Source organism: Osmerus mordax, chromosome 3 (genome assembly GCF_038355195.1).
Source record: "Osmerus mordax isolate fOsmMor3 chromosome 3, fOsmMor3.pri, whole genome shotgun sequence".
Classification (NCBI taxonomy): Eukaryota; Metazoa; Chordata; class Actinopteri; order Osmeriformes; family Osmeridae; genus Osmerus; species Osmerus mordax.
Genome location: NC_090052.1, coordinates 15,642,236 through 15,653,525, shown reverse-complemented (window position 1 = coordinate 15,653,525; position 11,290 = coordinate 15,642,236). Strand labels below are relative to the sequence as shown.

General features: G+C 38.2%; 3 protein-coding genes across 5 annotated transcripts; 1 reads left to right on the top strand and 2 right to left on the bottom strand.

Moving 5' to 3' along the window:
* Nucleotides 1–29: 29 nt before the first annotated feature.
* nsmce1 (NSE1 homolog, SMC5-SMC6 complex component) lies at nucleotides 30–2,262 on the bottom strand. 2 transcript variants are annotated; one of them, XM_067233575.1, is made up of 8 exons: nucleotides 2,194–2,262; nucleotides 1,726–1,852; nucleotides 1,520–1,641; nucleotides 1,330–1,407; nucleotides 879–1,025; nucleotides 660–776; nucleotides 408–534; nucleotides 30–239 (listed from the first exon to the last, which is right to left on the bottom strand). In XM_067233575.1, exons 2-8 carry the CDS (start codon nucleotides 1,841–1,843, stop codon nucleotides 151–153), a joined length of 798 nt encoding a protein of 265 aa, XP_067089676.1. In that variant the 5' UTR covers nucleotides 1,844–1,852; nucleotides 2,194–2,262; the 3' UTR covers nucleotides 30–150. The 2 variants fall into 2 exon arrangements, with proteins under 2 accessions (XP_067089676.1, XP_067089677.1); XM_067233576.1 differs by having other exon boundaries at nucleotides 1,520–1,567.
* Nucleotides 2,263–2,815: 553 nt separating this feature from the next.
* LOC136940509 (UNC93-like protein MFSD11) lies at nucleotides 2,816–7,306 on the bottom strand. Of its 2 annotated transcripts, XM_067232693.1 has the most exons (13): nucleotides 6,844–7,306; nucleotides 6,363–6,418; nucleotides 6,140–6,247; nucleotides 5,975–6,054; nucleotides 5,652–5,748; nucleotides 5,181–5,239; nucleotides 4,953–5,097; nucleotides 4,721–4,770; nucleotides 4,559–4,624; nucleotides 4,350–4,475; nucleotides 4,073–4,247; nucleotides 3,859–3,994; nucleotides 2,816–3,633 (listed from the first exon to the last, which is right to left on the bottom strand). In XM_067232693.1, the coding sequence occupies exons 1-13, from the start codon at nucleotides 6,931–6,933 to the stop codon at nucleotides 3,481–3,483; spliced, it is 1,341 nt and encodes a 446-aa protein (XP_067088794.1). In that variant the 5' UTR covers nucleotides 6,934–7,306; the 3' UTR covers nucleotides 2,816–3,480. The 2 variants fall into 2 exon arrangements, with proteins under 2 accessions (XP_067088794.1, XP_067088795.1); XM_067232694.1 differs by lacking the exon at nucleotides 4,559–4,624.
* A 547-nt stretch (nucleotides 7,307–7,853) lies between these two features.
* ubfd1 (ubiquitin family domain containing 1) lies at nucleotides 7,854–10,619 on the top strand. Its single transcript, XM_067232808.1, has 7 exons — nucleotides 7,854–7,900; nucleotides 8,611–8,892; nucleotides 8,979–9,187; nucleotides 9,344–9,409; nucleotides 9,630–9,735; nucleotides 9,813–9,895; nucleotides 10,190–10,619. The coding sequence occupies exons 1-7, from the start codon at nucleotides 7,885–7,887 to the stop codon at nucleotides 10,298–10,300; spliced, it is 873 nt and encodes a 290-aa protein (XP_067088909.1). The 5' UTR covers nucleotides 7,854–7,884; the 3' UTR covers nucleotides 10,301–10,619.
* The last annotated feature ends 671 nt before the right edge of the window (nucleotides 10,620–11,290 follow it).

Here is an 11,290-nt window from a genome sequence, read left to right as displayed (position 1 = left end):
CTACTGCTCTTACAAATATGATCGCCATGAACCATTTAAAACCAACTTTATAAATAAGTCAAATTCAACCAACAATAGAAACATTACATTGGTCCTTCCATAAACACAGATAAAATGTTTTGTCAGATTAGCGTTAGGTACACTGCCATTTTATCTTCTGGATCTCTTTGAATGAGTTGGTGCTGTGTTCTCCTTGGCAGATGGACTCTGAGAGGGCTGGGATTGGGATCTGCTAACCTCTGAGAGGAAGGGGGAGAGGTGTCATTTTCTGAGAACTACAGTATAATGCATATGGACTGGAGTATGTAATTATTAAACCTGAGTTACCCATGCATGTAGCATTAACAGTATCTCCTTAGGAACTGTACAACATTGTAACATACACTAGGTTCAGTGTAAATTTTTACCTGGAATCTCGTGTGGCCAAAAATCCTCACAGGCAGGACATCGAGGATCAGTCCTGCCTTTGAAGTACCTGGCAACGCATGGGTTATGGATTTTGACCCCACAAGACGGATTATCACACGTTTGGCACTGCAGAATTAAAGAAACATGTCAATGAATCTCTTAATCGCAATAGCATTCAGCACTAAGACTCACATTATTTTCATACCAGGCATGACAAGTTTGTCTAATTAGCTGAGGTTACCCTTATTTACCTGTAAGGCAATATTGTGACAGATATGGCAGACTTTGACTTGGTCCATGTACATCATCCGAATGTATGTATCCATCTCCATAATGCAACGGGTTGATAGAGAATATTCGCCATGTTTCTGAAGAGCAGAGTATGTAAGGGTAGAATTACAGTCCTCTGACTTCTGTAACTAAATAAAATCACCATATTATTGTATTCATTTCCTATTTTAAAATGGTACCTCGTTCAGCCACTTCTCCTGGACAAGCCTGGCCAACACATGTTCTGTCTCTTTCTTCTTTAGCTTCTTAGTCTGAAGGCTGTCAGCAGAATTAAGGACGTCTGTGGATGATGCGGTTCCGTTATCAGATTCCACAATCAGATCCATCTGAAACAGTTCAGGGGCACCATTCAATTAAAGCACGTGGACATAAACTTATGTCAACTCTTTTGGCAACTGAATATCCCTAGACAATCTTGGTACATAAGCATCAAGGTCATGTACATCCAAACAACAGTGCTAGGATGGGGAAAACAAATACCAAAAGACATTGTGCACACCGAGTGTCATGTTTCTTAATTTGTATTGTTTTAGTATTGTTTGGATTAGGCCCACCTCTACAAAATGACTTTGTCAATATGTCAAGGGGTTATGATAAACAGCTGAATATAGAAGTAAATTGACAATTTACAGTTTTTCTGAATAACTCCAGTTCATTGTCTGCGTAATCTGATGACATCCTGGTGACATCCGTCTCAGCCATGTTCACCTGGAGGGAAACAATGGCTCCTTAATATTGGAAATTCTTAGTCACACAATATTATTCAAGTGAGATCCATACTGGACAGGGCATCTTGCTTTCTTCTGCTTTACAGTCTCACCAAGGCATAATGTGTGAGACCATCTTCTTCAGACATCCCTTTTCTGATCTGCATGAACATGGGCTGCAGTTGAGCATTGATGACATCAATGAATTCGTCTAGTTTATCGTGGGCATAATGTGCTGGATGAAAAATGGCAGCTGGTTACTGTTTAATAACACAGTTTTGTCTTTGCTCCAATTATAAAGGTGCTGTGTTCTTCTTACCACCGTGGGTCTCACAACAGTGCCTGTGAAGAGCTCTTGCTCGGGGACCATCAATAATTCCATCGACCATCAATGTTTGCAAGAATCTTCGATGGCTGTCTCCCATTGGTCGAGCCATTGCTTAAACCTTAAAACAAGAAAGACAGACAAAAGGACAAGAAGCCGTACTAAAGAAGTGTTGGATGGTATTGTTTGATATGCTTTGTATTCATTAGCAAACGGATTCGTCAAGAAAATGTGTACCGTTGTCTAGTCATGTAGAAGTAGCTAGAACTAACCAGAGAACATTTTCTGGAGTTAGCTACTCGAGGCTAGAGTCTAGGTAACTTAAGTTCTACCGCGATAAAATCAGCTGCGTATGAAATGCTGGTAGCTAGCATAAATTCCACTCATAACTAGTCATGTTTTGGACATCCCTAGTTAATAATATAGCCTCTTGATATTGTAAAGTGGCTTCATACAACATACCTCCTGTATTGGAAAAGACAGCAACGCTTACCCATCTAGCTTAACTCGAACCCGCTTTTATTCGTCTTATTCTATTGTTCTGACCAGCTATCAAATGATCGACCGCCCCCCTGCGGACTGCAGCAGTAGGTACGTTTTTCAATACTGCAGCAGTCAAAATAGATGTAATTTTTTGTTGTCAGGCAATCATTTTGCTCAGCTGTTTCTGTGTGAAATGAACATGGAATGGTGGGGGAATTGGCTGCGATGCAAGGTGCATCGTCTAAAATCTTGCCTAGGGCACCAAATTGCATTGCTCAAGTAATATATGCAAATGTGTGGAGATTGGGTAGCCTATTGCTTTATGTAAACAGACTACACACTCCAATTTTTGCAACACCTGAAATAGTATTTCGAATATCAACCCCCCCCCCCATGTTCTAAATCCACCATCTTGTCACCGATTACAGTACAGTTGTCAAACCAGGACACCAGGTCTTACCACCATCCTCTGGTCAAAATGTGATTTTGTCTGGTACAGAAAATACAATCTTAATTTAGTGCCTAAAAAATTCAGGTCAAAATGCAATTTTCCTGAAAAACTGAAGACAAAGATATTAAAGTGTACTATACTTTTGTAAATAGCTTTATTTATAAAAGGTAGAGACAAAATGATTTGTGGGTATTACTGACAGGATATTTATAAAAATTATTAGCTATAAATTCTAATTTATACATTGTTGTAACTACTTCTACATTAAAAAAAATTGATTGTATCAAAGCTCAAAAAGATTTCCAAATAAGTCACAAAGTAGTGGTTGCATTGCATTGCAAGACAATGGGTACGTGAAGGATTGTAAGCGCTGGTGTATTCTTCTTAACAATTATAAAATGGTTTCATCACACACACAACTGTACAATTGATAAATACACATTCAAGAAGTAATTCCTGTGAAATCTTTGGTGACTGCCACTTGTCAAACATTTTATCAATAAGCTGATATTGATTTATATTAATAAAAGTTTCTTGAGGAATTATGATATGTTTGATGAATAACACTTTTGCAAGTGTAAGAAAATCTTATACATCAACCCTGAGAGAGTGACAGCAAAGGTTGTGTGCATGTAAAGAGAAGTCTACATTAATATACATAAATAAGAGCAAGGTACAACTTAGTGTATTGTGTGCAGAATAAAAATGTAAGTTAAACGCTAAAACAGAAAATGTCAGGCATCGTTAGTGTTAAACAGGAAATTACCGTTTTACTATACTTAACTGTCAGTAGTGAAATTGTGATGACAATTCTGCTAGTATTCTTGCAGATCAACAGAGAAATTTTGCATTCTCTCCACCATAAAGAAGCAGAGTGTTCCAGTAAAGCCCAAGATCACCATTAGTAGCAGCTGCCATGTCAGAAGTAGATAGCCACTGTAGAAGAAGGCGATCGCTGCAAAGATGGACTAAACAAAAATAAAAGTATGTGGTATTGGATATTTTATAAAAATACAAGAATTAAGTATGGATGCACTTTTGATGTCTAGTAACAAATGACTACATGCAAAACCCATGGCCTGGTAAACACAAGTACCAGGTACATCTACTGTATATTTAGAGCTTTCAAATGAACTCATCAGGTACCATTGGTATAATTGTCAGGGCACTGTATTGTTTTCTTTTATAATTACCTGAATAAATTTAAAGATGGCAAAGGCAGGTGCACTTTGCTCAGCATACACACGCCCCAAGATGCTGTATAACTGAGTGTTGAAACAACTGTCGCCAAGACCCAACAAGAAACTGCACAGCAGGGCAATTGATACACTAGGACACAGGAAAAAAATAATTACGTTTGAAGTCTATCATGTCAGTTATATTATTGACCAGTTTTAAAAGCACTACCTTGGTGTGAGATATGGTTTGTGCTGTGTGTTGGTTTTTAACACAATAGGGGCATCTTCTGGGATGTTGAGGAAGATCAAGTAGAAGGCAACAAAATGGACGACCATTCCCAAGAAGACAACAGATGTGCGTCTGAAGCGGTTGTTCTTACATATTAGCCCAAATAAACCTCCACCTGGTTGAAACATTACATTGAGTCAAACACAGCAAAGCAATTCTTGTTGTACCAATGTGATTTGAAAAATAAATAAATTGAAGGCATTAACTGTAAACTTACCAACTATTTCTCCAACTCCCACTACAATGCCAGAGATGCCAATTAACCCTTTAGATGCTTCTCCAAACTCGGCTGTTGCTCCAATACATGTCCCATATACCCCACTGTAAAAGGATAGCTCAAGGCCTAGAAAAGGGAAGGCTGTTACTAAAACATTTTAATGTAAGGAGGATTTCAACAGATAAACATGAACAGAATACCATACTTACCACTGTATGCCATACAGCAGCTCAGGAGCAATATTGTTTTGGTTTTAAGCAGTTGTATAATTGTTTCTTTAAATAAATAAAACATAAAAATGAGCAAAAGACAGTGATCAGGGAATACAAAAATACATAGGTTTGATAAGTCAAAGGACCTAACGAACTTACGGAATTCTGATTTTGCATCCTTTACAGCCGAGCTTGCCCTTTGCTTATACCTACAAAGAAAAACACAAGAAAAATCTATTTGCAAAAAGCAAAATAACTCCCTTTAAATGTATGGAAAGGAGAAATCCAAGTTGTGATTAACTGACATTTGGTGAGCATCTAAAATATCTGAAATGCAACAACTGAATGTCAAGTGTACAAAATGAGTGTTAGCAAAAATATCTTTACTTACATCATGCGAGTTGGAAGCAAAGACTGCCCCTCCTCCTCAGAAAGTATCTCTTCTGAAGGAAGAGTCTTCCTCAGTACTAGGAAACTAAGTGTTCCTACTACAGATGTGATCAGCAGAGCTGTGAAGATCATCTTTCTGCTCCTGTCTGAAAGGAACAAAGATTAAGTTGGAAAAACAGTAAAAGGTGTACTTGAAACAAGTCACAGAAATTATTTCCAGAATCATTACCTGAAATGTCTGTACTTCCATTCCACTCAAAATAAATGTATAGATTTCCAAACAACATGCTGAAAGAGAAAAACAATTATAAAAGAAATTATACAAAATCAAAGAATCCATTATCCAAATTGAGTACTACATTTGAATATCCCAACACATCTGTAGAATTAAAGCAGTCAATGTAGGTGGAATGCTCATGTTATAGGAACCACTGCGTTGCTTGTCAGTTTTCATTTGTCCTCTCCTGGCTCAATCTGGGTTCTCTGATTTATGAACACGTGAATCAAAATCTTTTAGTCAACTGGACAGCATTCATACTGAGGATTCGGTTTAACCTTTTCAACATGTTATGTTGAAAAAGCATATGAAAGTACATACTAACCCATGTTATGAAACATGCAGGTTCAACATGACTTGTCATGTCTGTTCCATATACAGTATAGTCAGTGTACCAAGTGTTCAATCTACCACATTACATACCTGCACTGTAGAAGAGCCCAAAACATCCCTGTGTTCCTATTAATAGTGGCAGCATCAGAGTTCTCCACAAGGAAGTGCCCCTGAGCTGTCCAAAGCACTGACAAAACATGAGAAACATCTCAGGGATGTTATTGACAACAGACAATGATTGGTTCAAATGGAGACACTCATTAGATTAGCTCGATAGTCCTTCATTTTTGTCTGATACTTAAACTCACAATGCAGGCTCTTAATGTTATCATGCAATGAAATATGTCATGACAGTATAAAAAACATTAGGACAAATTGACCGGGGAAAGAAGTCTCAGGACAAATGGACTTACTGGCTGCGCCAATGCCGATTAATACTGAAGTTAAATAAAAGGACCATACAGATGGAGTGATGAATGCGGCTATGTAACCACTAGGAGGGAAAAAAGGATATTAAAATACAGTACCTCTGACATATCAAACCCCAAATAGTATTTTTACAATTTCTTGATACTCACCTGTACAGAATTCCACTGAAAAACATGGTAATCTGTGGTCCAATTACAGCAACAACGGTTGGAGCAAGTAAATTTGAGAAGGAAAACACTCCATAGATGATTCCCAGGCTTTATTGGAAAATACACGTGTCATAACATGCCGTCATGTTTTCGGTGTGCAATAAATTCAATTATACTCATATGGATTGTGTTAAAATAATAGTGGTAACACAATACAACTTACCTGTCGTACCCACTTCCAGTGAAACTACCATTATCCAAGCTCTTAATGAGGGTTTGCTTTAAAAAAATAAAATAAAGTTGTTACATTGTCACGTTTTCCGATAGTGTACTGCTAAATTAGGTGGCATTACCTTAAAATACATGAATGTATCTCATTCATTCGTCTGGCATGATAATTTATGGAGCAAATTAGAAGCACGAGATGCGCCTGACTTGTTACAATGCCCCACTGACAGCCTCATCTTCAGCATCATGTGAGATTGAATTGCATTGGAAAATAAAATGTAAGACTCAGTGGGTCTTTATTTAGGCTCCAATCCCAAATAAGTTTAATGCACTTCGTTTTGGTTATAAATCAAACTCCTAACTAGGGTTACCTGAATAGATGCAAATCTAGCCTCAATCTCCGGAAGAGAGTAATAGATTTTACGCACATGCATCTGATGTTTATTAAGTCACACAAATACTGTTTGTACACTTACTTCAATGTTTCCACACGTTGTAAATGCTGTAAAAATTAACAAAAATCCAACACCAAGAATCACAACGTTGAATGTTCTCAGGTCTGCCATACTTGCAGCAACGCTCTGTCTGGCTTTACGACGTAGCTCGTTATCGATAGCTAATTAGGAAATCATACAATGTTTCCCTATGTAACACCTGTTGCACGAATGAGACATTCCCACGGCAACTAGTTACAAGGAGTTGAGAAAAATTAAATCCTGTGCCACCTTTGCTAAACGAAGTTCCCCCTATACACGAGATTCAAGCGCGGGCAGCTTGATAATGTAACTCGTCTTCTACAATACTTGCTCTTTGGACGTCCTGGCTATACTGTTGAATTGTGGTGGTGTGGCCATGAACTCGTCTATTGCTCTCATACGCAGATCTTACTGATAGTAGACTAGCTCGATTCGAAATTGATTAACATCCAGCAGCCTCAAACTTCTTGGACATTGGGCAGAGTTGAGCAGCCATGTGACATCAGTTAAATAGCCAACGAAGTTGTCATAAGGGCAGTTAGTTTAGGTTCAGACGGACAATGACTAGTCTCGTTGCAGGTCGATTCTCACAGAAATGTGTCTCAATTAAGACTACAGACTATTGACACGGTAGTAGGCCTATATGCTTGTAACAGGCATTTAACATATAGCTAGTGGTTGTAAAAATGGTCAGCGTGGGATATACTATATTGTTCTATATGTAGCGAGTGGTGTAAGCCACGACCTTGATTGGTCCTAACATCTGGCTGTAATTTCACATCAACAAAGGATTCAAGAATAATTCTCATTTTACAGTATTATTCTCAAACTAATTTAAAGTCAAGTACAAATCCTATACGTGATTTATAATAAAATCTTTAAATGTTTTGTTTGCGAACCCTGTACACCGTGGTACCACCCAGGCAACCTAAACGATTGGCAACTTTGATTTAACAATCGCGTACAAGTATGGAAGCCCAGTAGCTAAATCGATGTTTCCAGCAGCAGCCACAGACACTGTTCATATTGTACACAATCATCATGGCGACCCAGGATGGTGGGTATCAAGAAAATTTAGTTTCATGCCGTCCCAACTACATTTCCTGTGTTTTTTCCCTTTTGTACAAGGGATTAGGCGTTGTGTTTAATTGGCTTGCAAATGCTACTGACTAAAATTGCACTTGTCAATACGATTTTTACAAATGTTACTGTAATATCATGTATTGTTTGGTCGTTGCAACTAGCTTAGCTTAGCTAGCAACGTTAGTCAGCCATAATGCGGTCCGCTGCTAGTAACCTACTAGCGGGTCCTTTCGATTTTGTTTTTGATGTTACATATACTGTATCTATGGTTACAGTAGTTGGCATTTTGTCCATAAATACTGGACCAATACACTACAACTAACAGTACCTAGATGCAATGTTAGCTGCTGTTGGCTAGTTAGCGTTGACAGTGTTTGCTATAATCGCTGACAAATTCATGGCTATTCCCAGTGTGGGTTAGCAAGCTAAACAGCAGCAGCCAGCTAACTTGCTAGGCTACCTATTTTGACAGCTAGATAGCCATTATCAAATGCAACTTCCAACAGATTGAACTGACTGTTTGGCCATTTCTGAACAGGTGTCAGGACCTTGACTTGCCGAGATTGGAATGGATTTGTCCAATTTCAGCTACAGCTAACATTGTTTACCTTAGAAGAATGGAATGGGTAACGGCAAATAATGTTCAATTTAAAATGACATGAAGTGTGTGATCCTTTTTTATAGGGAGTGAAGAGATAACAATGGAAACGGAAGCCAAGCTTAAAGAGCCAGAACCACTGTGTGATTATGTTGACCGAGGTGATGCTGTAGAGTCTGATCACATGTCTCAAGCAGATGGGGAAAACAATTCAACTCAGGACCCAACTGTTAGCAATGGAGATGACACAGATGATGGGAAGGAGATGGTGGATCTAAAGATAATTTGGAACAAGAATAAGTATGACCTGAAAATTCCTTTGGATGGCACTGGTGCCAAACTTAAAGAGAGGATCCATTCACTCACTGGTAAGAGTAAGATCAGCTAGTTACAACTTTTTTCAAACAGTAGAAGACAGTAGTAGCTCATTCAAAGTCTGCTTACTTGTTTACAGGTCTTCCACCTGCCATGCAGAAAGTGATGTACAAGGGATTGCTCCCTGAGGATAAGACGCTAAGAGAAATCAAAGTTACAAATGGTGCAAAAATTATGGTGGTTGGGTCTACAATAAATGATGTACTAGCTGTCAACACCCCAAAAGAGGTAATGCAACAGGAAGTTAAAGCAGAAGAAAACAAAAAAGAACCTTTGTGTCGGCAAAAGGTAAGACTGGTGTCTTACATATTGCTATGTAAATGAGCCTACTTGAATGGCTGGGTAGAAATTAGCTTGTTTGTATTAGGATATCCGGTGCAAGGTTTAGGTTGTATTTAACAAAACAACAATGATCTAACGATGATTTAAAAAAATCCCCCCTAGCAACACAGAAAGGTGTTGGACAAAGGTAAACCAGAAGACATAATGCCATCAGTAAAAGGAACAAAGGTAAGTGTAAATCATGAAGTTAAAAAAATAAATATATATACACTATATATATATATATATGTTTTGTCTGGTGTTCAGTTAGTATTTTGACCGCAAATGTTTCAGCTGACACCACCCCACTGTATCGCAGACTGAGGAGAAGCTAGGAGAGCAGTCGCTGTGAATCATTCCCTTGTTCGTCCACTAATGACCAGCAAGAGATCTTTCATTTGTTAAACAGGAACGCTTACCAACAGTGCCTTTAGCTGGAATGTACAACAAAACCGGTGGAAAAGTTCGACTCACCTTCAAACTGGAACAAGATCAGCTGTGGATTGGAACTAAGGGTGAGATAATGCCTTGCTTTGCCCTGCAGAAAAGGGGTTCTTGTCAAGCACTTCTTATTGTTGTTTGTCTCCTACAGAGAGGACAGAGAAAGTCCCAATGGGCTCCATAAAAAATGTGGTGACTGAACCAATTGAAGGCCATGAAGACTATCACATGATGGTAATGCATTCTCAAGCTGTTCTTGAGTAAAACTTAAACAGTTGAATCAGATTTTTGTAAACATTTGAACGGGAATAAATTATACATGGTACCGTATATTGTGAACCATATGTTTACAATGGCTTAGGGTCTAGGTCAAATATATAGCAGGGAATATTACATCTAATTTCTTGCAGTAGGTCATGAAGTGGTATGGATTCTGTATTTGGTTGAACTGTTTTGTAGACTTGGAATTAATTTCCAAATCTGTATGTTATGCATTCACTAAGTGTACTGTATGCCCCACTTGCTTAGGCGTTCCAGCTGGGTCCAACAGAAGCCTCTCAGTATTGGGTCTACTGGGTCCCTATACAGTTTGTTGATGCAATCAAAGACACAGTCCTTGGAAAGTGGCAGTATTTTTAATGTGCCTCCATAATTGACATTGAAAAACTGGGATCTACAAGAGGAACACATGAACATGGAAAATGAGGAAATCTAAGGAACTTGATATTGCATATTTGAAAAAGCAAACTGAAGGATGCCTATGGACTATTCATATTCTTTTGGGTTTTAAGTGCACTAAGCGGCAGCATTATATTTCCTAGCCCAATTTCATCATTCAAGTTTTTGAGCAAACCCAAGGAAAACAATGAAACAATTGTACAGAGATTGCTAATGCTTTCCCCAGTTATTCTTAAAGAAATAAAACGTATTTAAGGAAATAAATGCACTAGGACATTTTCATGTAATGTTTGTTTATCTGAAGACATACCATGATTATTTTTGACTACATTACTTTCGTTTAGTCGTGGCTATCTTGAACTTGGCTATACCTGTATGTTCATGTTAAGAGGTCAAAAATAACAGCATTTACACATTTAACAAGTTTCAATCAGTACTAGTATTATAACACAATGATTTAGCAACTGTATTGATTGAGTGGAGCTGTCTTATGCTCTGAGATTGGCCATGGTATTAAACGGGCTCAATTCATAGCAGGAATAACTTGACAGAAATATTACATTAATTTCATCATTTGTACACCAAGCAGAGGTCATATGCCTCAGTAACCATATGGTTACAACGTGATCTGATTTTGCTGGGAGAGGGATACGCAAAGTCCATATTTTGCACACTACTTTACAGGTCAGTGGCAGACCATGGGAGACCATGGGATTAATAATCCTTTCAATTAATTTATAAAGTATGTCATCATGGTGTCAAGTAGAATTCAATCCAAACATTTGAGAACAAATGTAGATGAGGCTCATTTCTAACTGCGACAATATTTCTAGGGGGTTTCGTCAGCATAAATGAATAATGAGATTCAACAATTCAGGTGACATTGCACAACTGTATCTTGTGAGCTTCTATCACTGCTCTGAGACACCAGAGAGAGAGAACTTGGGTCAC

Bases quoted from the DNA above. Each gene is read 5' to 3' on its own strand.
- nsmce1 (XM_067233575.1), bottom strand. From the start codon at position 1,843: ATGGCTCGACCAATGGGAGACAGCCATCGAAGATTCTTGCAAACATTG. The intron at 1,026-1,329 runs GTAAATTGTCAA...GAACTGTTTCAG, and splicing joins TGGAGTTATTCAGAAAAACT to ATGGATCTGATTGTGGAATC. The intron at 240-407 runs GTAAAAATTTAC...CCTTCCTCTCAG, and splicing joins TTGGCCACACGAGATTCCAG to AGGTTAGCAGATCCCAATCC.
- LOC136940509 (XM_067232693.1), bottom strand. From the start codon at position 6,933: ATGGCAGACCTGAGAACATTCAACGTTGTGATTCTTGGTGTTGGATTT. The intron at 6,055-6,139 runs GTGAGTATCAAG...TTTCCCTCCTAG, and splicing joins TTCAGTGGAATTCTGTACAG to TGGTTACATAGCCGCATTCA. The intron at 5,749-5,974 runs GTAAGTCCATTT...ATGTTTTGTCAG, and splicing joins AATCGGCATTGGCGCAGCCA to TGCTTTGGACAGCTCAGGGG.
- ubfd1 (XM_067232808.1), top strand. The intron at 8,893-8,978 runs GTAAGAGTAAGA...ACTTGTTTACAG, and splicing joins GAGGATCCATTCACTCACTG to GTCTTCCACCTGCCATGCAG. The intron at 9,896-10,189 runs GTAATGCATTCT...CCACTTGCTTAG, and splicing joins ATGAAGACTATCACATGATG to GCGTTCCAGCTGGGTCCAAC.